This window comes from the organism of the source record quoted next, unplaced genomic scaffold, assembly GCF_019419815.1.
Source record: "Pyrus x bretschneideri cultivar Hongxiangsu unplaced genomic scaffold, Pyrus_bretschneideri_v1 Contig3, whole genome shotgun sequence".
NCBI classification, from domain to species: Eukaryota; Viridiplantae; Streptophyta; class Magnoliopsida; order Rosales; family Rosaceae; genus Pyrus; species Pyrus x bretschneideri.
Window position 1 is genome coordinate 8,082,397 of NW_025999612.1, and position 25,266 is coordinate 8,107,662.

At 36.9% G+C, this 25,266-nt stretch overlaps 3 protein-coding genes and 1 long non-coding RNA gene across 8 annotated transcripts; 2 read left to right on the forward strand and 2 right to left on the reverse strand.

Annotated features, from left to right (window-relative positions):
* Positions 1–374: 374 nt before the first annotated feature.
* Positions 375–3,860, reverse strand: LOC103964034 (SUMO-activating enzyme subunit 1A). 3 transcript variants are annotated; one of them, XR_007260341.1, is made up of 12 exons: positions 3,745–3,860; positions 3,557–3,652; positions 3,387–3,438; positions 3,100–3,295; positions 2,809–2,888; positions 2,587–2,703; positions 2,298–2,348; positions 1,899–1,965; positions 1,253–1,356; positions 1,073–1,177; positions 787–982; positions 375–642 (listed from the first exon to the last, which is right to left on the reverse strand). XR_007260341.1 is itself a non-coding variant. In XM_009376914.2 (11 exons), exons 2-11 carry the CDS (start codon positions 3,637–3,639, stop codon positions 875–877), a joined length of 963 nt encoding a protein of 320 aa, XP_009375189.2. In that variant the 5' UTR covers positions 3,640–3,652; positions 3,745–3,860; the 3' UTR covers positions 375–874. The 3 variants fall into 3 exon arrangements, 2 of the variants coding, with proteins under 2 accessions (XP_009375189.2, XP_048445988.1); XM_009376914.2 differs by having other exon boundaries at positions 375–982; XM_048590031.1 differs by having other exon boundaries at positions 375–982; positions 3,789–3,821.
* Positions 3,861–7,300: 3,440 nt separating this feature from the next.
* Positions 7,301–8,443, reverse strand: LOC125479850. The gene is made up of 2 exons (XR_007260327.1): positions 7,976–8,443; positions 7,301–7,876 (listed from the first exon to the last, which is right to left on the reverse strand). It is a non-coding gene; the product is annotated as an uncharacterized LOC125479850 (long non-coding RNA).
* A 4,177-nt stretch (positions 8,444–12,620) lies between these two features.
* On the forward strand, positions 12,621–15,881 carry LOC103936162 (squamosa promoter-binding-like protein 13A). Its single transcript, XM_048589779.1, has 4 exons — positions 12,621–12,908; positions 13,365–13,906; positions 14,532–14,665; positions 15,036–15,881. The coding sequence occupies exons 2-4, from the start codon at positions 13,479–13,481 to the stop codon at positions 15,719–15,721; spliced, it is 1,248 nt and encodes a 415-aa protein (XP_048445736.1). The 5' UTR covers positions 12,621–12,908; positions 13,365–13,478; the 3' UTR covers positions 15,722–15,881.
* Positions 15,882–19,004: 3,123 nt separating this feature from the next.
* Positions 19,005–23,457, forward strand: LOC103964036 (F-box/LRR-repeat protein At5g63520-like). Of its 3 annotated transcripts, none has more exons than XM_048589724.1 (10): positions 19,005–19,301; positions 19,399–19,506; positions 19,622–19,714; positions 19,813–19,956; positions 20,156–20,257; positions 20,370–20,409; positions 20,591–20,872; positions 21,443–21,624; positions 21,825–21,943; positions 22,754–23,013. In XM_048589724.1, exons 1-10 carry the CDS (start codon positions 19,059–19,061, stop codon positions 22,803–22,805), a joined length of 1,365 nt encoding a protein of 454 aa, XP_048445681.1. In that variant the 5' UTR covers positions 19,005–19,058; the 3' UTR covers positions 22,806–23,013. The 3 variants fall into 3 exon arrangements, with proteins under 3 accessions (XP_048445681.1, XP_048445680.1, XP_009375191.2); XM_048589723.1 differs by having other exon boundaries at positions 19,006–19,301; positions 22,765–23,457; XM_009376916.3 differs by having other exon boundaries at positions 19,006–19,301; positions 20,591–20,746; positions 22,765–23,457.
* Positions 23,458–25,266: the final 1,809 nt, after the last annotated feature.

The window sequence follows — 25,266 nt, forward strand, 5'->3', positions numbered from 1 at the left end:
CGAAAAAAAAAAAATCTCCTTTCGTGAAAAAGAGGAAACATTTCTCAAAAATATAGAAACAAAAGATTTTAGTTTGGAAGTAAATCAGGCTAGTGCAAAAATAGTATTTTTAGAACGACAATAACAACTGCAAGGTACAGACTAATAGTACTATATTCTTAACCAAACAATTTTCGTGATCAAATTCCCAAGAAAATTGCTATTCAAAATTGAGAGTTTCTTTCCCCGCACATTTTTAGTTAAATCTCAATCATTCACTCATGCAAAAACATGTGAATTTCAATCAAATTTAACCATGATCCTAATTTCACTTTATAACAATCATGATCCTAATGATCTTAAAAGAAAATGAAAAAAACTATAAAAAAAAAAGCCCAAAAAGCAGATTTTTATTATTTTGTTCATTGAATCAATAAGCAGCTATAATGATATTAACTTTTGCATTCCCTTTTCCTTCTTTTACTTTACCAGACACAATTGATTGCTCCTTCCATATCCCCACCACCCATATGACCTGATTCCTGATGACTAACTCCAGGTCCCTACCCTCATTCTATATAGCTCCACTCTTGAATTTTCAATTTTCCCTTCAAAAGATACAGCACGAAAAAGCTACGCTCCATCGACTCGACTTTGTAGGGTCTGAAATTTGGGTAATCAAATAAACAAAGAAGTGAAAACATACATCCGAATCTGTCAACGTAGAATATGTATGAAACTACGTTATACGCAAGATCAGTATCCATGAAAAGGGGTCAACTCTCTTAAAATTCTATCACTAACAACCTGTTGCTGCATGATTGCAATTAGGTAGTCTCGTACTTCCCATGTTCTTTGAAATGTCAAAGCTTTTCCTCTGCAAGGCTGCTTGCATTCACGGGTTCCCTGATACGTCCTCGATTATGCCCTTTCCATCCATAGCATCGAAGAAGAAGAAATTCTTGACAGGGTCTCCTCTCTCTGATATTGTCTTAATTACCTCCTGATAAGTTAAATAACTAGATGTCAATATAAGGTAACCAACATTTCCACTCTAATTTTTTATGGGAAAGAAAATGGATAGGCGGAGCACCTGCCCAAGAATCCCTCCAATGATGGGACAAACTGGAGGAAACTCTCTTGTATCTGTCACCAATCTTTCCAGGAGCGCATTTGGAATATGAGACTCATTCAGTGACTGCAAATTTGTCACGAAAGCAAGCATAAGAAAATGCACAACACACAAACAATAACAATTCGTAAGTACCCATACCTGTGCTTCACAGAGTTCTTTTTTCAGCTTCCGAACAGCAGGAAGATCTGCAATCGATAACTCTCCAGGTTTACGTTGCTCGGCTTCTTCAAACCTTTCAATTACTGCAAGAAAGGTGAGGATAGTCTTGGTCAGTCTATTTATAAACGGATGGTAACCTATTCACACGAGATTTATAATGGATTAAGGGAAAAATCTTCTTAATGGGAAAATTCAAAATCATTTAACGTTAACCAATTCGCACAAGGTGTATTAGAAGTAGAACCGCAGCATAGGAGTGAGACTAATAAGAAAGCAGCAAATACAATGCACCCTATGAATGAGGCATTCCGGTGGTATTAAAATGATATCTGCATCACTCATCCCTTCAATAAAGCATTGATCTCTCTTCAAGTTCAAAGTTAATCCTCTTTATCTTCACCATTTTGGTAATCATAATTCTTTTTAAATGTAATAATTTCACTTCTCATATAGCAAATTATAGCTTTGACAACTTCATGGAAGTAGTCTCCAAGGCACCATCCCTCTTCCCTTTAGTAAAACCAAGATTTTTCTTACCTACCTCTTTTATTGTATTGCTATATTTCTTTTACACAACTTCTTTCATAACAAGTAAAAAAAATTAAATAACAATAATTAAACACACCTCGTATAGCAAAGTATAGCTTTGAGAATCTCCTGGGAAATGATTTCCAAGGTACAGAAATTGATTCCTGTAATGTAAGTTCCATATTATACGTCATGATTAATACGCTAAAAATAATTACGATACACACTATAGCACAATTTGCATAAAAACAAATTATCATTACCTTATGGGACGTTGGTCAATATAATAAGCTATATTAGACAGATGGCAATCCTAAATGCATGTTGTATGAACAAGGGTTAATACCACCGGAAAATATTAATCTTGTGGTCTTAATTTGATCAATCCTCTAAGAAGGTCCTATACTTAATTATCGCCCAGATGGGAGGTAAGCATGAGCACGATATGAAATTTAAAATAACATCATAAGAAAGAACATTGACCAACGAGTCATACCTCAAAGCTTGGATAATGTAGTTCGCATTCGATTGTTTCCTCATTTTTTTTCTGTCAAGAAAAACAAGAAAAAATTTACTCATGCTTCTGTCATTACAGGTAGAGAATATAGGCTGGCAATGCTATATTTCTCCATGTACATGTAATCTAAAATTTCATAGCCCTTAGAAACTTTCTTGAAGTTCTAGCAATGATTCTATCAACTCATTAGACATAAAATGAACAAGGAAACTAAGCAAACTAACATAATGACATTCGAAAAGTCTGAGAAATCAAATACGATGATCACCTTCGAATATTTATGGTGTTGCAGATCAACAAATATTTCACCACAGGAGTCTCTACAATCAACTGTATAAAACGCTACACGCTTCGAGGACTTTCGGCATTTTTCATTGATCAATTTCTGTAAAAGAAGAATTGAGATGGAAAATAAGAATATGAATTCATTAGCAACGGATGTTTCAAGAAGTTAAATTTAAACATCATAGAGGATGGGTATGTGTAGTACTTTAGTTGTGAAGGAACAACAGCTGACAACGACGACATCAAATTTACCATAGAACTCTGACCCAAAGTTTGACAAGTCACCTGTGAGATCAAGATGAAGTATATTCTTAATTTCTCTTCTCGCTTAACTCGGACGACTTATTACAAAGCATTATTTAACTAGTCTGTCTTAAGTGGGATAAAATTTCAAAGTCATGCAACTCAAACAAGATGTTGAGCTACACTATTAACCACTGGATTGCAATAACGGCGAACCAATAATATAGGGAAACAGTGGCATTAGAGGGCGGACCTTTTTCTACAGAAACACGAACCATTGGATTGAAATCTTTCAGAGAATCACGGCAAAGCTCAGTCAGAGTTTTTCCAGCATACACATTTTCATCAGAAGGTATCAAAAAGTTGGCAGAAAGTGCATCTTCGTTCACTACCCGATCATCCACCAGTGTCAAACTACCAACTCCGGCTAGGACAATGTTCTTGCAAAACTACCCACAAGAGAATAACAAGGTAACAAACATCACCACCCAAAGACAAATATATATGATATATATATATATATAAAGGTGTTAAATTTACCTCGGCAATAGTTCCAGTAATTCCACAGACCAATACATGAGCTTTGCTAAGCCTAAAAAAATAGGGGGGAAAAAGTTCAAGGCAAACAGTAGCTCAAAATTCTGAAAAAAAAAATTTAATAAATTCATAACAATTATTCATGAAATATATATATAAAAAAAAATGCTTACCTTCTTTGGGCACCAGCGCCCCAAACCCTAATTTGGCGATCGTAAAGTGCAGTCTCCTGCTCAGTCAACTCCTCGCCGTCCATTCCCAAACGCAACCTGAAATTTTGAAAATCAACAAAATAAAATCCACATTTCTAACTCGAAAACTTGAGAGAGAGAGAGAGAGAGAGAGAGAGAGAGAGAGAAACCCTAGAAAAACTGAGAATTTGAATTGCTGAGAAAACAGACGGACAGTGACGAGGGGCTTCCGAATTGAATTTCGGGAATTTTGATTTTCAAGGCATATATTCAGACTTTTTTCGCTTTATTTTGACCCAACTTGGATTGGGCCTTTTCATTCGTCAAAGATTGGGCCTCATTTTTGGGTTTGTATGAAGTCACCCGTAAGATTTTGGTAGCCCAACTTGACACTGGAAACAGATACAAGAAGAACAAGGGTAAGCTTGACCAGCTGGATAATTAGGAATTGTCACAAAAAACTATTTTCGTATTATCCGACTCCATGCAAGTACAATTTCTGAACCATGCAATCAATTTTCTGTGTTAGGCAACCCTACTAAAGTTTATTTCGCATAAAACAAAAACCAATAATGTTTTGTCACATCCATTTATTGTCCCATTTATTTTTTTCATTGGAAACTAACAATCATACAAGAAATTCTTTCATGTTGCGTAGCATTAAATGCTACTAGAATGGAATAATCTAGTTGGTCTAAATTATTGCTTTTATTATGGTCCAGTAAATTCAGACCTTCTAATAATCATAACATTTAACGCTACATAGCATGAAAGTTAAACCCAATAATACAAAGTATATGCTTAAAGAAATTTTCTCTCCTGCACATTCGATGCACACATTCAAATTGATCATTGCACATACGATATAATTTAAGTGGATTCATAACAAAACACATTAGTCTCTGTCACATAGCGTTACAAGATAAGTTGTGGATTACATGCCTGTTAAACATGGGAATCAGGAACAACTCCCTTGAAACAATATGATTCGTCTTTGCTTCCTCCACAGTCCACAGTGCACAATAGCTCCTTTAGTCCAGCTCCTGCAGCAAAACTACTGTTCGGGAAAATTCAAATCGAAACCTGCTGTGAATTTGTGAACATACAGCACTCACTTGCTTCCTCCAAAATGCATGACAGTGATTTTAGTCCCACTCCTGCAGTAAATTGTTCGCCTAAAGCTGTGAATAGTTCCAAACTGCTGGTCGTGATCACAGTGAATGATGATAACTCAAAAAAATTTCACCTTGATGGGTAAAATTACGGAATTCTAATTACCTGCATATTGGTTAAAAACTTGCTTTGGGTTTCTTGTCATGGCGAGTGCCCTAATATATAGCTACCTCCTCGGTCGTCCAAGGCTCCAAGCACAAAATCCAGTGAAAAAATTGGAGAACTATGATGTCATATATTTATTGATCAGAATTTCTAAGGGTTATTAAGATATTGTTGACTCTAAAAGTTACAAAACCTACGTGACGCGCAGGCCGAGTAACTAATAAGCTAACTACGTCCTTCGGTTGAATGCGGGGCGTGCCAACTCGTCGGCCGAGCTTGGCCGAGGAGTAAAGTTGGTTGATGTCGCGTTGAGCGCGTCGGAGACTTCTTTATCTTGCGATTGCGACCGAGGAAGGAACCCTCTCGGCCTCTGGGTTCTATAGCCTGAAGACAAGGCTACTAATTCTGCGGAGTTCACAAATCGTCGGAGCTTGATTCGGTCACTGTGATTATATTCGTGAGAGTATAAGCACGTCGAATCGAGACCAAACTATATGGACACAGGTACTCGAATGTGATGTATGTCTTGATGGTAAATGTAGTTTGGCCGTCGGAATGCCGAACCCTAAAACTTACTTGCGAGTATCCAATCATAAAATCACTCGGCGTCCAGTACTGCCAAGTAACACAATTCGTAACACCTAACTATGCCGAGAAGGCTAGCAAGGTGACCTCTACCAACAAGGGTCCGAAAACCCTCATCGGTCGAGACTTAGATAGGTAATCGGTCGGCTTCGACGCAGTGCTGTTTATCCAAACTGAAGGTGCTTCTCGGTCGACTGATTCTGCGGCAGCAGTGCTGTTTATCCAAACTGAAGGTGCTTGCCGGGTGCCTCCACAGTGCTGCTTATCCAAACTGAAGGTATGTTGGCAGAAAAAGAAAAGGAAAAAATCTCAAGGTATTTGAGAGGTTTTTGCGCAGGGCAATTGTATGCTGGATTCAAGGTCCTTTTCTGTTGCATGATTTCTTGTATTTATAGCACCCCATTCCTTGAGACCGATTTGCATCCTGATCTGGATTGGGAGTCCTTGTCCCGTTTCAACTCTGACTCGAACAAACCTACTCCCGTTGGGATTCTGAACTTTCCCTCTTTTCGAGGCTTTATTTTTTGCCGGTCGGGAATCATGGTCGCACCAGGACTTCCTCGACCTTTTCTCTTTATCCGGACAACTTAGGATAGGACTTGACCGACCCTGCCAATTGGCCCGGGATTTATCATTCGGCCCATAGTATTTGGCATAGCCTTGGGCCGAGCACATCCTGCTGCTCGGCCCAACAATATTATTTTGAGCCCAAACAGATATATCATGCGAAGTGTACATAGACCATGCATGATGCATGTATGGATACAAAAATATGATCAGCCAATGTTTATATTAATTCAGGTGTTATACATGGAACTTTGAGTCCAAGAAACCTATATAGTTTGTGTACCTTCCCATATTAAAGACTTGAGCTTTGTTCCGAATACCATGTTACGTGATTGGTTCGAAATGTGTATTCGTCGTATCCGTGCTTTTTTTTTATTATCGAATGATAGAAGGGTTTATTAATCAAGTCGAATAACAATGTTTACATCGTCAGCTAGAATATTAAATAGAAAATCAAGAAACAATAATCTCCATCTACGATAACCCCTCTTCCGGTTGACATACAAAGCGACCGAGTGAGCCGCCCTATTGCAAGCTTACAAATATCGAAAATGATGCAGTCAACCGTAGCTTCATAGACCACAACTAGTTATTTTTCTTTTCTTATACAAATGATATTAGTTAAAAGATGGTAAAACTTCGAATACAGTAATAACCGCTCTTTATTACTTGAATTACAAATTTCATGCATGGTATAGAGCCATGCGTATGAACGTGACTCGGTCAATTCAACAATCACCAATCCTTATAATTGCAAAAGAATATTAACTAGGTTTAGGATGGTATGAAACCTAAGTGGAGAAAAACGATTCCAATTAAGAATGTATGAACAACAACTATTTTGAAGGCATTGTTAGAACTAAAACCACTTTTTCGTTTTTTATCCTTCTAAAACTAAAAACCTTTTGCAAGCCATGTTTAAAATATCCACGAAATTGTTGATATTTTTGTCGATATGAAAATGGGCGAAATATAAACTTCACCTCACGTCGGGCAAAAATTTAGGAAACTCAATGAATATCGACTAAATCTGAATAAGTTGATATACCCATCTCATTGCATATTTTTATAATTTCAGTCAAAGGCAACCGATATCAATATATACATCGATATTTTCATAAATTTGCATATCAAATATTTTAACTTGTTTCTAAGTTGGTTGTAGCTCAACTGGTTAAAAGCATGCACTTTGCACTGAGATGTTTTGTGTTCGAATCTATAAACCTTTCAGTGTTATTAGCACTCCAAAATTCTTATTGTGCACTTCAAACTTAAAAAGAAAAATACACTCGTGAGTAGTGCCCAATTAAATCTCCAGAATACATATAACAATTTCCTAAAATAAAGAATTTTAAAAGGCGGTGTCATGACACAAATTTAGAGTTGGATCTTTAAAATGAAAAAAAAAAATTATACAGTATACTGGTGGTTTATTCCTATCTCTATGTCTTTCATAACATATTCCTCATATTTCAAAGATTTTGGCCCTAAAACTAGGGGTGAGCATGGGTTGGGCCGAGCCCAAATTTAGAGGGACCGAACCAAATCCGCTTAAAAAGGAAACAGGCAGGGCCGGGTATTACAAATCTGATCATTGGAACCGGACCTAACCCGGCCCATTTCAAACGGGTCGGTTCGGGACGGGTCCACAGGTCCTCTTTACTTTTTTTCTTTCTTTATTCTGGTTTTGATCGTCTCCCAGACTCGCTCATCCTCCCGATCTTCAACTCGCTCATCGTCTCAGCCAAGCTCGACCTGACCCAAACCCAAACTCGCTCCACCATCACCGTTGGATTCGCCGTCACCACAACCTTCCTCTTACACTTGTCGAGCACCTCGAAGCTCTCCGCCCTCACATCCGCCGCATAAAACCTAACAATCATTTCATAAATTCAAAGCTAACATTTTAAATTAAAATATTTAGATACACATTTACGTGTGTATATGTGTGTGTGTATAATTTTACTGTACCTATGGAAGACGGCGCGGGAAGCAGAGCTTGATGTCGCGGATCTTAAGCCGATTCCTGGGTATATGCCTGGTTATGCTTTGTGAAGGTTAAAGAAGACAAGAGGAAGAAAGAGGTTGAGTTGGGTTTAGGGCGGGTGAGATAGGAGAGAGAGAGAGAGACTGTGGGAGAGAGAGAAAGAGAAAGGGAAGAGATCGAAAGGTAGGAGATCGGGAGGAAATCGAGAGAGAGGAGATCGGGAAAAGATCGAGAGAGATCGAGAGACGAGGGAGAAGACACAGAGTGGACTCGGGAGAGAGAGAGAGAGAGAGAGAGAGAGAGAGAGGGTGAGGGCGAGGCTTGAGTGAAATTAGGTTTGAGAAGGGTAATAAACAATAGTCAGTAGGAATGAACGGTCCAGGCTGGGGGCCCGTTTTCTCTAACTTTTAGAATCGACCCACCCCGTTATTTACTAGGAACCGGCCCCGCCCGTTTTGTATTTATAATTTCTGGACTCGTCCCATACCCGTCTTGAACCGCAAGGATCCACCTAAACCTGTAGGTCCAGGACCCGTTTGCCCACCCCTACCTAAAACCAAAGAGTAAGCAAGAAAGTCCAAAATTGAGTTGTCCACATATGACGCATAATATGAGCATGTCGATGTCAAGCTAGCTAATATACATTTTTTATGTTAAAAAATTTAGCATTTGCTAATTAGTGAAATGACATCTTGTACCAGCTCTAGAATTTGCGACGAAACTTGACACACGAAATTTTACGTGACTCACGAATCCTATGTTTTGAAACTCTACATCCAAATCACAAATCAGATGAGTCTGTCAGAATCCGGAATCTCGCCATATTTTTTTTATGAGGATTTCATAAATTTGTGAATCCTGTTTGTTCTTATGCAATTAGAAATCATTTTAAATATTTTTATTTAAAATTAAATACAAACAGTACCTAATAAAAACAAACCACAAGATGTACGATGAACAAACACAATTTACGAATTCCTAGAATCCTCATAAAAAATCCGAAAAGAATCTTGTTGAGGTTTGTCAAGATTTTCATATAAATGTATCAATCATGTTCGTGTAGATGATGTACTTTGAGGTTGGTGACAAAATCAATATGACAAATTCATGGTAGCATGGCAGTGCCATGGTGCCGACAACTGAAAACTACACATTAGGATTTTTTTCTTCGAGGTGGAGAAGGAAATGGAATTACGTTACGTTCTTTGATACATTATCGTGTCATTTTAAATTAACAAAATTAATGCAATTTGACGTTTTATTGGTTACGATTGCATACTAAAGGAATCTCTCTCTCTCAAGCGATGAATTACATTAAAATCGTTACGTGAATTCAATAATATAGTACGCTAACATTGAACACGTTTCATACCAGTTGCTTTCCTTTAAAAAAAAGTAGGTAAGGCGACACATGACAAGTAATTTTCAGCCTACTCTCTAATCTCTATGAAGAAACCTTTCTTCCCCTGCTGACAAAGAGTTTGGTCCCACGGACAGTCCCAATACAGCTGCCCACACTGACTTTTTTGTTATTTGCAGATTTAAAGGACTTGTCTCGCTGCTAGAGCATGACTTTTTCACCCTTCAATAATTTATACATCACACCTTTTTTTATTCGAGTCTTGATGCCGGTAATTTTTCTATAAATAATTTGTAAAAATCATAAAAATTGTATTAAAACTTTTATTATAAGTTTTAAAAAAGACTTATGGTATACTCTAACTCTCAAAGCCTCTCCTTGTTCGAAACTTTTTTGTACCGAAAAAAAGTTATTAACTCCTTATTGGCCTTTCTTTAAATTAATAAATAAAAGAAAAAAATCACTTAGTACTACAGTTAAAGATATTTGTTTTTACTTATAAGTGAAAGGTTTAGAATTCAAATATGATAAATGACGATATTTATTTTTATTTGTAAGTGAAATGTTTAGAGTAGATACATTGTTGTACAAGTATGATATACCTCCAATTATTATACCAATGTTGCTTTCCGAGGGAAAAATTGTATGATGATGAATATTCCACAAATCATGTATTTTCATCTTCACACTTAAACAATTACTTCACGCGTGTAGCAATTTACTCTTTTACATCTAAATTTTTTCTTGTTTTATATTTAGAATTTTATTAATTAAAAATGTTATATATATATTATATTTTAAAAAAAAATATATATATATATTATATTTAAAAAATATATATATATATATAGTCAGACAAAAAAGGTAAAACATTCATAATTTCAAAATAATTGAAATTTTATAAAATTAGTCTATAATCATATTTCTCAATTAGCCATATTTCTCAAATTATTTCATAAAATTAGACTATTATCAAACTATACCTAGTCATACTTCTATTTTTCATGAAATTAACAAAAATAGTAAATCAGATTGACATAACTCCTCATTGAAATTTGAAATCGATATAAGTGGTTTCTAAGTTTACCCACTATCAATCATTTTGGTTCTTCTGTGAAAGTCTCTGTTAAATAAAGATCAAAATGACAAAATACCTCAATTTAATAAACAATGCGCCAAAATAATTTGACAAAAATTGAGTATTTTTATCATTTTACCCTTATTTAACGAATATTTTTTACGGAATGACCAAAATGATTAATGGTGAACAAACTAAGAAACTAGTTCTATCGATTTTAAATCTCAATTACTAAAATAAGAAATCATAACAATTTCAGGACTGCTGTACCTAAAAAAATTGAGAAATTTAGGACACGAGTTATGTTTTGGGCCATGAAAATCAAAGTTGGAGGTGAAGTTTTTTGAGTCCGACTCTGACAGCGCCTACCTTCCCTTCTCTCTTTCCTTCAATGGGCCTGCAAAGATGCACAATGATTACATTTATATTTAAGTCTCACGCGCTCGGCTAGCAAGTAGCGGCACTCCTCAAAAGTCCAAGGACCAAATATTTCTAGCTATTTGGTTGTCAAATTTACAGGGACCATAACTATTACTATGTTTGAAATTTCAAAGACAAAGAGTAATAGGACATAACGAGGAAAGTATGTTATTTACATCACATTGTAACGTCTTTTTCTTGTATGAAAATTTTGGGAATCACAACGTGTGGCCGGATAATACTCAAATGTATTGAGACTTGTTTTTTTATGAGAGCGTTAACTATCCAACTCATATTAGTGAACAATGACAACACATCTATTAAAGAGGTATTCCAGTATGCGGTTCAAAAATGCGTTTGCTTTAGCGGTCCGCAATAATGAAAATTAACCTAAGTGATCAGGTTGAGTGAGAAAATACATTATGATTGCACTGAAATTAGTTGATTTTAATTTATCAATTAGATACCAAAGTCTCAAAAAGCTCAAAATTATTCATGTCCATGGAATCCATTACATTGGTGAAATTCTTCATTGTCAATTTTGTCAATTTGAATGCAAGAAACCCAACTATTCGTATGAATCGATATCATTGGTATGGCACACACAAATAGACAAAGAGAATTTGAATATTATACCTTTGGCTAATTGACTTCCCGACCTGAAATTGATGTAAAGTACTAATGTAGTTAATCAAATTCCATTGGAAATGTGCTTCATACCCAAAACTTGTCCCACATTTTGCATGTTTTGCTCTCAATGTCTTACTCCTAAATCTTTCTCCTCTTATTTGTCTGATTTTTTAGTGTGCTCGAAACACGGGTAGACCAATTATATAAGGATATGTGGTGTTCCATCCCGCTTTCCAAACTCATTGAAAAATCTCTCCTCTTATTCTTCTTCTTCACCACCTAACATAACATGGAAAGCCCCTTCCCTTAATGTCCCAAGACAGGTCGGTACTAATGTAGTTAACAAAGTGTTCAATTATTTTATTGGCACTTTAACGAAAAGCTCCCGGTATTATTCACTTTAACGAAAAACTACATTTTTACACTAAAAAGTCAATCATGGTACTATTCATTTATCTTTCTTTCTTTCTTTTTCCGTATTGTTAAAACTCAAAATTTTGAAACCCTTGTCATTAGTTTTTCTTTATTTTATTTATGTTTTGGTAATTAAGGTATACAATTATTAATCCAAGCTATTAAGGGACCCATTTCTAACAATCCTAGCGACAGACAGCCCAGCAAAAGTCTTTAAAAGTTTCAATTCAAATGAAAGCAAAGCATTGGAATTTTAGTGCTTTAGGCTTCATCTTGAGAGACACTTACTTGGATCAGGTACGTAACTGGAATGGTATTTGAAGATAATATCGTATAGTTGTGTGAGAAAGTAAAAGCGTACGACTAATGTTATTACCTTAAGAATATTAAGACAACGATGTATCCGCTATAATTAAATCTTGAATGAAAAAGTTGAATGGGGGATGTGAGTTTCCCACTTGCCATGAGAGGGCGTGGGGTGCACAAGAGGGATTTGAACTTTGAAGTAAAAGGAACCCAAAAGGAAGGACATGCCATGAAATGTGAAACACAATGCCACATGGGTTGTCCTGAGCATCCATCCTTGTACTTCTTTTTCTTTGGTTTGTGAAAGTCTGAAAGCTACAAACAAACTGTCGCTATTTTCCCTTCTCTCCTCCCTCACCAATTTCATACAAACCCTAAAATGGACAAAAAGAAATATTTTAATAAAGCTCAAGTGAGATTGGCCCCTTCTTTCTAGTGCCTCTCTCACTCTCTCTCTCTCTTTCCCTCTTCCTCTCTCTCTCTCTACTTTCTCTTCAGTGTGTTGTGCAGCAGATACCTCCAATGGTATTTTGCTGACAGGTACAATAAGTGATTCTTCACTTCCTAACCTACACACCCCCAACTAATCAATTTTCAAGCTTTAGCTTTATATTTTATTTCCTTTACTACCCACTTTATTGGTTATTAATGGAATCCATGTCAGTGAATAAATGGCTGGAAAACCATACTTCTTCTGCACCCCTTATCTGTAAGTTTACTCTCTCTCTCCTCCTCCTCTCTCACTCTCTCTTTGTTCGTTTGTTTTTATTTATTTGTTTAATAATGGTCTAAAATAGTAAAGTTTTCCATCTTCTTAGCTTCCCGAATTCTTGGAAAAACACTGCTTCCATATCATTAATTTATTGGAAGGAACAAAATTCTCTCACTTTCTAGTTTGGGGTTCTAAAAAATTGCAATGTCCAGAGCTGCAGTTCTTGCTTTCCTACTTTGTGTTTTCTTTGTTAAGTAGTCAATTCTTCTTAATTCTGCATATTGCTGTTTTATATGATGTAATACATTAATACCCTTTTGAATTTGAGAGTCCATAAGATAATCCAGAACTAAATCTTTGCGTAATTTGATTTCTGATGTGGTTAATTTTGGTATTTTTAATCTGTTGATGTTGTTTGTTGTGTGAATTTTTGAATTTACATTCTTATTGAAGGTGTTACAGTTGCAAACAGCAAGAGAGAAGCTTAATTGAGGGGGGTTGAGGGAGGGGTGGGGGGAGGGTGGGGAAAGCAAAAAGGAACAATCAGCTTTTGAAATAAGTGCTTTTATGGACTGGAACTTGAAAGCAGCTTCTTGGGATTTGCCTGAACTAGAACAAGGAACCTTTTCTAACTTAGACACTACAGTTGATGGGTCTAGCAGCTTTGGAGATCATAGGACCTTCAAAGGCAGCAACTTTTCGGTTGATTTGAAGCTTGGTCAGTTGGGTGGCCCTGGGAATAATGAGCTCGTGGGTATGCTGAAGGAGCCGGGTGGTCCGAAAACTACCTCATCATCTCCTTCTGGATCATTAAAGAGGTCAAGAGCGGCTTACAGTGGATCTCAGATGGTTTCATGCCTCGTTGATGGATGCAATTCGGACCTTAGTACTTGTAGGGATTACCATCGGCGGCATAAGGTCTGTGAGCTACATTCAAAGACTCCTCAGGTCACTATTAACGGTAACAAGCAACGATTTTGCCAGCAGTGTAGCAGGTGTGAGATTTGATGAATGTGTCATTTGCATATTTTGAATTTGCATTTCGATTTCATTTGTAAAATGATCGTCCGAAATTATTGTCAATTGGAGTTTGTTCATCCATCTTGCTTTCTGCTGCCTTAATGGATCATCATGTAGTTTTGTTTAGTGCTATAATTGTAGAGACATCACATAAAGAGTGCATATTTAAGGCCATTTTATGTTTCTGCAATGCTTCGTTGAATTCGTTTGAAGGATCTAGTGCGCAGATCCCTGTTACTTATGAGATAAAGTGTAAGCTAGTTGATTATTTCGGATATACAGTGTTGGTTCGAAGGATCCTCATACAGAATTGCCACTATACTGAGCTGAAATTTTCTTTCCAGCTGCTTACTTGCTTCGATATGGAACAAATTGCACATCCTTTTTGTTAACTCCTAATTTTAGCTAGACTCTTGTATTGTGTGTATTATTTTTTATGGAACTTCAATGATAAACTGGCAAATGTTTCAACTGATATGTGCGTATTCGTTAGCTTCATTCACATGAGTTATTCCCTCTGTTTCGAACCATGATCCTGGCAAGATCAAGTCCCTTACGTGAGCTTTTTGTTTTTGTTTTTGTTTTTTTTTTTCTCTGAAGGTTCCATGCTCCGGAGGAATTTGATGAGGGAAAGAGAAGTTGCAGGAAACGTCTTGATGGACACAACCGGCGGCGAAGGAAGCCTCAACCAGAACCCTTGTCGCACCCGGGAAGTTTTCTGTCCAATTACCAAGGTTAGCTGCAACCTTTGTTTGTGGAGGAGTACTTTATCAAAATTAAAGCTGTGAAAGCAGGCATTTTATTTGAACATCCACTTGGTTGAGTGCTTCATCAACTATGTGCGGTGGTCCTGCCACAGTTGATGATCTAGTGGCCACTAGCAGATCCTTCTCTTCAAATCAATTTTTTTTAAGATTCTTTGGAACTATTAATCTTCCTGTCAGGTGCTGCTTAATTTCTCTGCTGTCACTAAACTGATCATAAATCACAACCTTGTATGAGTGTTTAAATTAAACTTTCGCACGAACGGATGCTGAGAGGGTAAGCTGAGAAAAAACCAAAGTGGATTTATTGCACTAAAATTTGTTTTTCCACTTGTTGCAGGTACCCAATTGTTGCCATTCTCTAGTTCACTTGTATACCCCTCCACCAATGTCATAAACCCTGCCTGGGCCGGCATTGTCAAAACTGAGCCAGATTCCGGGGTTCATAACCTCCAGCTGCCATTGATCGATAAGCAAAACATGTTCCTTGGGTCCTCAGGTAGCACTAGCAGCAGCGGTTACAAGGGAGGAAAGCAGTTCTCGCTCTTCCAGAGCAGCAGCAACAGCTCTCCACTCCACCACAACCACCAAACATCTCATCATCATGGCACTTCTGTCTGCCAACCCCTTCTCAACAACATTTCATTCTCCGAAACTGCTAGTGGTGGTGGTGGGACAACAAAGAGCAAGATGTTTTGTGACAGGTTAACAACTCAAATCCATGATTCGGACTGTGCTCTCTCTCTTCTGTCATCACCGCAGACGCAGCAGACATCGGAAATAGGTTTGAGACACACAGTGCAGCAGCCTAACTCAATCTCTCTGATGCAACAACGACTAGGCCCCAACGGTCTACGCGGAAACAACAGTGCCATGGAGCCCATGGATTCAGTTTTGGTCTCCAATGGAAGTGGTGATGCAAATGTTCATTGCCCCGGAATGTTTCGGTTAATCTCTGATGGTTCTCAGGGCAATGGGAATCAACACCATCAATCCCCTCAAACACTTCCTTTTCATTGGCAGTAGCAAAAATTATTTGCAGGATTTCTAGATCAGTGGTTGCAGAGTGGAATTTAGAACCTCTTTGTATGATTTTGGATGCCTTTTCTTTTGTTCATGTAAACATAAGTATACCATTTATTTATGTACTCTTCAACTATGATTAATTATATGGGCTCCTTATTAATCGTGATGGACAAAAATGCTTTTGCATTCACAATTTCTTAACCTTGCAATTACTTTTGTGCAAAATTGAAATGGTGGTTTTTTTTAAAGGGCGGCGTTATTGGCATTTTAAAAAAAATCAATAGACTAATTTTAAGTATATTTTTTTCTTATATTTCTAGAGAAATGATAAACACGCATCATTTTTTCCTTTTTATACTAATCATGTCTGTTGTTTTCTTTGATTTATTCAATCTAATGGTTAGAAATAAAGAGAGGTGAATAAGATGTTAAAAATAATTGTGAAAATTTATAGATGTCTTGAGTGAAGAATTGTTGTCATTAATGTGTTTATTTAGTAATATGATTGTGTAAACTTAGAGTAGAGTCCCAATAGGTTTTGGAGATCAAATCTTTATAGAGTTTGTATTACTTTTAAGGCAATAATGTCCATCATGATTAGTATAAATAAAGGTAAAAAATCAGGGGGTGAACATACAATTCTCAAACACCTTGGCCCTTCTTTCTCTTAGTCGTCCTCGTCTCTCACCCTTCTCAAAATTAGTATTACAACACATTATTAGCACGAAATGTCTCTCTTTGCAAGAAGGAGAGATCCCTGAAAGAAACCTCGCGAAAGCTTTTCACCATCTTCATCAACATCCAAGAAATACTAAACCCTAATCTCTTCGGTTTCAAGTTATTTTATGCTATGAATACTATGATTATTGTTCTACGCTATATGCATTTTATATGTTGATCTATATGTGTGGGTATATCAAAAAAGAAAAGAAAAGAAAACGATTCCAAAACCCTAAATTGCAGAAGTTGATAAAAACATGCCAAATCCAATTCTTAAATGCCTAAAGCACATAAATCATTCATAATACACCTATGTAAGCTCCAATAATCACATGTTTTTAGAGTTTCGTTTTTGAAATTCGCAATGATCGTGCTATTAACACTTAAAATCATGTAATTACGTTTATGTTCAAATCTTAAGCATAATATGAGCTTAAAATTAAATTATTTGTGTGGAACAAAGGATTTAAACACAAGTCTATAAGAACAATTACTATTTAACTGGGTTTTAACATTTCTGTCAAAACCAACATACGAGTTAAAAACAACTCAGTGAGTCTATATTCGATTATTACGTTATCAGACGTCCGTGATGAAAAAGAGAGACGACTTTTTAAAGAATTCAATACGACCAGATACGGATTAATTGTGTTTCTGACATTTAGGTAAAAACCGACAAACAATTTTAAGACAAAATATGCGACAATTGAATATAGATATGGTTATAGTAGAATCACAGGTAAACACTGCATTGGAGCGCACAATCTGAACCGTACATCAATGTACGGTTTTATTGGATTGCTCTCTTTTCCAGAGTAGATAGAAAAGTCTATGGTGTTCAAGCAAAAAGCACCACCTTTTGGTGCTGAACTCAAAATAAAACGCCTATAAAAGAGGACCTCCCTCTACCACTATCACCTTAGAACAGAGCTACTCAAAACAAACTCATGTTCTGTTCTCATAGACAAAGCAGAGGTGGTAAGGGAAATTCGATGGCGGTTGCAAAACTGAACATTGATCGTGAACAAGGAGTGTTTTCTCGGGTCGACGATGAAATTTTGCAGGACATTCTGGGGAGGCTACCGGGGGTTGAGTTCTCATCAGCAGCCGGCGTCAACACAAATTGGAACAAGAACTGTGGCCAAATGCTCTCTCGACCCAACTCACCAACTTGTAAATTTAAGTTTTTTTTATTTTTTATTAATTGTTATGGTATTAACGAGCAGATCACTGAGAAAATAGGTTCTGGAGTTCCAATCATTACCAACAGAGCTATGGGACTAATCGGCACTGATGTCGAAACTCATAATCTGAACGAGGCATGTTCTTAAGTTTATGAAAATTTTAAAGTTTGGTTAATAACATTTGGGCACCAATTAAGATCATGTTGTTGAACATTGTAACGTTTGTGTAGGTGAACTGGGCTCAGGGTAATTCTGCATGGAACACAGAAAGCACACACACACACACACACATATATATATATGTATTTATATCTATGTTGATGTTTGAAATTTGCAACAGTTGATATTGGGACTTCATTCTTGTTGATGGTGTGGGAATCCAACCCGACGACGTCTTCTTCTACCATTCAGATGCTGCAACTGCATCGAACACCATTGATTATACATGTGATAACCTTCAAACTTTGGTCCACAATGATTCCGAAATCCAGCCAGAGGTGGTCGGATGGTTTATCTTCTCCAGCACGAAATGCGGCACATCGATGTCCAATAGACCTAATGTTGATTGTAAGCCGTTTGCTGACAACTTCCCGGGAGTTCCGGTAGCCAGAATGTTTGGCAATGGGGAGATCGCGTGTGGTGGTTTGCTTGGTGAAGAAGAAGATCAAGAACTCGGTCATCCTCGTTGTTGTGTCCATGCTTGTAGCTCTGTGTACTTGGCCATTACATAGGTTCCTCCCCAAGCTCCATGTTACTTGGAGGAGTAGATGTTTGGTCCGTCTTCTCCCATTGAAAAAGAATAAAGTTTGTTGTTTTTGTTGGGGTGTTGGGCAGAAGTTGGTGTGTTTGTGTTGTCATATGTTGTGAGTGTTTTTATGTACTAGGTCTAGGGCAAGCATTTCACTATGGCTTCTGTAGTCAAATAAGAAGTGCTTGTAGTGTTGATAATTAGTAGTGTTATGTTTATGTATGTTTCTTACAAATTTAATAAAAAGTGGTACAGTTAATTGATGTGTATTTTTTTGCTTAATTTTATGGTTAACAGTTCGTAACACGTCGGTTTTTAAATAGTTAGTCTTATGTAGATAAGTTTTGAAGTATCTAACAATTTTTGTAGGAAAATTTATCAGCTTTATTTGACATGTAATATTAGTTATACGTAAAATTGAATTTTTTTATTCGACCAAGCCATCTTGGAATCAAATTCTCTCTTTTCTATTAATGTAAAATATCAATCGTATTAAAATAATAAAAAAATTAAAAAAAAAATGAGAAAATTACCTTTACGTTCGATTTTTCCAACCAAAGCTTCAGACGTGTTCGATTTTTCCAACCAAACCAAAACATGCACACACCAAAGCTTCAGACTTTTACAATTACTTGAGACTTGAGACTCTGAAAGTCGGCATCTTTACGAAACAAGCAGCTCTCCGATGGACGGGGCATCGTCGTCGGCGGCTGCGGCGATAAAAACCGACACAAAACGGCCCCAAACGGCGGCGACAGGGTTGTTTTCGCCGATAAACGACGACCTTCTCCACAAAATCCTCTCGCGCCTACCCGCCTTATCCTTCGCATCAGCGGCGTGCGTTAGCAAATCCTGGAACCAAATCTGCAGCCGAATCCTCACTCGCCCGAAGCTCGCCTCCGCCCTCTCTCTCCACCCCTCGCCTAAGGTTTGGTTTAGGGTCTAGACCCCTGTTTGGTTTCCGAGAAAATCACAAGCTCAAATTTTGTCCCACATTTTCTCAATTTTGGTGTTGGAATTGATAGGTTGCGGTGAAGGAGGTTATCGAAAAGGTTCTAGCTGAGCCGATACGGCCTCATTTTGTTGTAGCTAATATTGGAAGTGGGTTTGGATTGTATGACATTTCCAAGCTTGTATGTGTTCTTGCTCTTATGAACCCCTTAATCTTAATTAGTATATAATTAGATGCATTTGAATTAAGAGAAGCAAATTATGGATTTTTATTTTGTTCTATGTTTGAAATTGCAGATATCGAAAAAATTGGGGTCCAGTGTTCCATTCATCATTTCTACTTCAAGTGGAATATTTGGAAGAGATGCTCTTACCCATGAATTCAAGGAGGTTTCGTGGTTGTGTTTTTCGGGTTTGCTGGGTTTTTGTTCATTAGTTTGCAGCAAGTTTAAGTCTTTACTGATTTCAGATGAAATGTGATTGTTTAGGTTAAGTGGGGAGAGGTTTGTGGTGATGGAAGTGATGAAGATTGCTCTATACCAGCAAAGGATGCGAACTACGGCATCCTTTTGACTGTTGGCTTTGTGCCAGGATTGAAAGTTGATGCCATCCCGCTGTTACGAACAATAAAGGTGCCAAATTTTACAGTATAACTACAAATCTGATTTCTTTGAGAATTCCACAGCGGTGAATTTCAAACGAGGGAAACTTAAGACATACGGTCTTTGGATTTTTACTGTCATTTTTGGGAATTTGTAGAATCTTTCAAGCTCTTTCTGTAGTTTGAATAATGGATTTTCTTGACACATAAATAGTTTCTAATGATATCAGGATCCTCGAGAAGTCTTGCTTGATAAATTCATCATGGATATTAAGGATTACACAGCCTCAGTTTCAGATTGCACGTCCCCGGTTGGAATTATGATGTTTGGAGTGAGTGGTTGTCCTCATACTTTATTGCCTATTTATTTCACTCATTCTTTCTTTCAATCAGATGTAGCTTCCCTTTGCCGCATTGCTAACATGTGAATGATTAATGGTACAGGATGGCCTTCGTGACATGAAACCGATTGTTGATGCATTGGGTGAGTAGTGAGTCCTGAGGACATAATAAATAAAAACAAGGAATCATTTATTTACCGCTCGAAACATTAGGGAGATAAGCTGCTGCTTTCAGATTTTGTGTTGTGATAAACTTTAATGTTGCATGCTCATGCTGGGACTCAATTTTTGTTGATTATATCTCAATGTCTCAATTTGTTGCAGATTATGCTATGCCTGCGGAAACTGTCATTGTGGGTGATGAGAGAGGTCGCTTTTTATATAGAAGTGAGAACGAGTCTAGAAATGTCTGTGGGAGTGCAAAATACTTTACCGATGCTGTTACTCTTGTATTTGCCAAGGATAAAGACAAGCCACATGGTAAGTATTTGGTTTATTCATTTATACAGCATCGTTTTTCCCTTGTTTCCAGCATAGGTTTCTATTCAATTAGCTACTTGCATGCCTTCAGAAGTGTCAGATACAAAGTAAAGAAAGAAATAAAAGGTACATATCACTTCTCGATAGGGCCTTCCAATATCAGAGCCACTTCAGATGCAGTCTATTTTGCAATCTCCCTAGAAGATTTGAAACACATCAAGATGTATTCATTTGTGAACTAGTCCTTTTCGTGTTTAATGCTTTTTTCCTAGGTAAACATGTTTAATGCTTTCATGCTTTATAAAATTTCTTTCGGTTTCAAACTTTCAATTACAGTATATCTCCAAATTTTGGAACCATGTTTTATCAAAATTGAATAACTTTAAGGGTTCTCGTATTTGAGAGATGCATGCTGATCTTTAATTTTCACAAGTGAAGATTTTTCATCTTTCTTTCATGCATAGCTTTTTCCAAATAGTTCTTATTTTATAAGTGCACTTTCAGATATATCGTATGCCTCATTATGCACTCGTAAGGTTTCATACACATTTGCTTCCGTTTTTTCCTTGAAACTTATTTGCTTCCTTCTTACTCTAACAACATATCTATGGTGGCTTTCTTGTTCTGTAAAGTTATCATGTCAAACTACCCAATGTGTTTTGTTAGGCACTTATTCGGTTTTGTATAAATGAAAAGGTATTGGAGACATTCAATTCCAAATTGCATTATCAAATGGAGTGTCCACAGTCGGTTCCCGGCACAAGGCTGTTTCTGTCAAAGTGAATGACTGTGAGCGTTCTACTTGGCTTACTGCTAGAAGAGAAGGACACCCAGAAATTCTGGACGGTCAACAAATTCTCGATGATATCAACGATGAGGTAAAACTTACAGTTAAATTTTCCATGTGGTGCATTTCAAAAGTCTGCTGAAAGTGCCAGTTGACTTGAAGCGTTGTTTTACGTTAGTCTAGTGAATTAAATATATTAGAAGTGAGTTCTGTTTAAGAAATCTGATTATTTTAGAACTATCATGCTTCTTACAAGTGCCTGTGTTTGTTTTTCAAATGAATATTTGACAGTTAGCAAATCACGTTGATTCTTCGGATCTGTACATTGGGGTTACGAAACGTAGAAAAATCTCTATTGGGTCAGAGAAGCCAAGGTGGATCACGTCCTTGGAATACCATGGAGTTGTAGGGTAATACTCAGGACTACTTTTTTAATTGGCTAGTATTGTCTAATTGTTGCTGCATATGTTCCTGTAATGAAGAAATATGAAATTCTTTAAAACAAGATCATCCTTCACTGTGTCCTACGCTTTGATTTATGGTTCGTCTGCTCATCCCTGTCAAACTCCTTGCTCCATCTGCCACTTCACTGTTGTTACTGTTTGTTTTCCACTATCAAATAGTGGTTAGTACAGGATCATAGCTGGAAAATCAATTTAAGAATGTCAAGTAAAAGACCTTAATTCGGAGGCGGTACTAAGATCTTCTTCTTCATGTATTATATATTCCATCATCTGCATCTGCCTTTGCTGAGACCAATCTGTGTTATCGTGTGGTCTCGGGTCACTGGCTATAACATGTATAATGCCACAACTATTTTCAATAATGACTGTCATTTAATGGGCTTCAGAATTGTTCTTATATATACACACACACACATGCTTTTTTCTTATTATGCTCCATCTGAACTATTCAGAAATGGAATTCATAAAAGCCTCTACGTCTAACCTAAACCTAGAAATTCTATTGTGGGCAATGACTATAAATTCCTGGTTGCGGTAAAGTGATTGATTTCTAGGAAACTAGTAATAGATCTCAATGGATGAATTGAACTAATTGATCGTTTGATCGGAAATATACTTCTTTCTATCCTTTTATAACTCTTTTTCATCTTGGCATGAAAATGCATTTCCTGCACATTTCCACATGGATAGTTGATTGAAGTATGTTTGATGATTTGATAAATCATTTCTGATTTTGATTTAACTATTAACATGAAGCTATTCTGCAGAGGAGATGATCAGTACCTTTATGTCAGTGGCGTTGGCATAAAAACTGGCGATTACTTCAACTTCTACCGTTCAGACCCCGAAACTGCATTAGCTTCATGTAGCTGCATCTCTTCAAGCCTGAAAAAATTGAAGGTCAATCAAACTCAAAAACATCACTGTCACATGAGCGAAGTATTTGGGGGTTTTATGTTTGCTTGTTGTGGCCGTGGTGAGCCATTCTTTGGACGCGCCAATGTTGATGGCTCTCCTTTTGTGGAGAACTTCTCCACGGTTCCGTTGGCAGGAATATTTTGCGGGGGAGAAATTGCACGTGGCTCTTTGAGGTTGACCGGGGAATCTCAGAAAGATAGCGATGCTCGTTGCACTCTGCATGTCTACTGCACCATTTATCTTGTGCTGTCATATACTCCAGCACCAGCACCATTGGAGCATTAGATGTTGCCTGCTGCTCTTCCCTTGAATCTCTTTGTTTTAGTACACTAACTGTTTATATACGTTTCGGCTATACAGTCGGTGATCGATATAGCACGCTTCAATTTGCAGTTAGGTGTTTTCTTTTCGGCATAGCACGCTTTCATGCAATACACAAAAGGCTTTATATACAGTTGATGATCCAGACATTTATATTATTATGTGCGAGATTATTTTTCAAGAAAATATAGAAAAGCATGAATGGGAAAGTGCGTTGATCATGTTTGGTGTATTTCTGATATAAAACATGATTTCTCTCAGTTATGATTATGTATACGTATATGTTGTACTATGTATGTGTGTATATATACTAATTAGAAACAAGGAAAGCTGCAAAAGCAGAATCGGTTATAAACTTTTAATCAAAAATATTTCTTGAATGACACTAAACATCCAATAAACCCTACTCTAAACATACAATAGAAGGGCATCAACTCGTATGTGTACGACAACAATAAAAAGCAATAAAGATGCTCTGTATTGCACCAAGTCTTCTATTAGCTCTAAATATTCCATATTTTTTCTTCAAATCTCTTTCCAAGTCTTTGTAGGTCTTCCAAGTACTCCATAGTACGGCTTCTAATTCTATCTTGTTTTGTTTATAACTGGTTCTATTCTATTTGTATATATTTACTTACTTTTATAAAAAAAAATTACGATAAAGTTAAAATGCAACTGAGATATTGGCACGGCTCAATCAAATTAAATGACCCAATCCTCTGGGAGATTTTATTTGATTGAACCATTCCAACATCCCACATTTTCCAGCAAAACAAGAACACAAAACCACAAGGGCACGAGTCATCACTTCCACCACCATGGATCATATCACTCTCTCAAAAACTTCCTTCTTTATTTGGTTTTCGCCGTGACACATATCGATCGCCTTGGTCTCCGCCGTGACATATCCACCGCGAGGTAGTCGATGATGCAGAGGGAAAAAGAGAGGTGATGGATGTGGAGAAGCCATTGAATTTGCAAATGTGATGAGGGAAAGAGTGGAATTTATAGAGAGGGGTTGCAAACAAATAGAAATATAACTGTTCGAGTGCACCTTTAGATATATATACTTTACATACATGTAAAATAAAATCGTAAATGATGGGCCTCCCGAACGAAGAGCCCTGTGCAGTGTCATCACTTGCACATCCTCAAAGCCGGTTCTGTTTAGAACCCTAATGAACGAATTCAAATTATAGTATTATCAATGAAAAACAGTGAGGTTGAACAGGCAAACCATGAAATTAAACAGCCAACAATATTGTATGAAATTCATTGCCGTCCGAGATAGATGTGTTCTAGTGAAGGTCTCATTTGTGGTTGGTGCTTTGAAAAGTTCTTAGATTCTCATAACTACGACTTTAAAATGCATACGTTAAATAGGTTTATAAATGGAAGATAATTGAAACTCTTCACCTAACCAAATCATTTTTGTAGGGGTGCAAATTGTCACGCTTGAAGAGTTTAGAGGGAATACTTTCATTTGGTTTAATCTTTTCGGCTATCCTTCTCAATCTGCATGTTGCACTGATGATTCAAACTATCTATTTTCTGTGTCATCTCTTCAAAATCATTATTCCAATAAATTAACTATATCCAATAAATAGACGAATCATATTTCTTACTTGAATGCTAAAATTTTGACAACGTTAATCAAACGGTTTCTAGTTTGGTTGCTTTTTTCTTCAGAATTGATTTTTAAATGTAACCTAAACTTTTCGTTCATCAAGCAACATTGTATGATGTAGAGAAAGCTAATAAATTAAACGTTTGAATGAAAAGGTTGCTAGCAGTCCGCTAAATCAAATACAAGTCGAAATCCACACAACTTAAATATAGGCTTAAAATCCAAGTTGGAATTAATTATGTTTAGTAGATGTTGCGGAGGCCGTCTGATAATGCATGGCAATGGCGTGTTCATTATCTCACAAAAGACACAAAAACTACGTTTGCATATTCGCCAACCCACTAAGCCAAAACAGTCAATGACTTGACCTAATTTCTTGTCCCATTTTCTTCATGATTTAGTG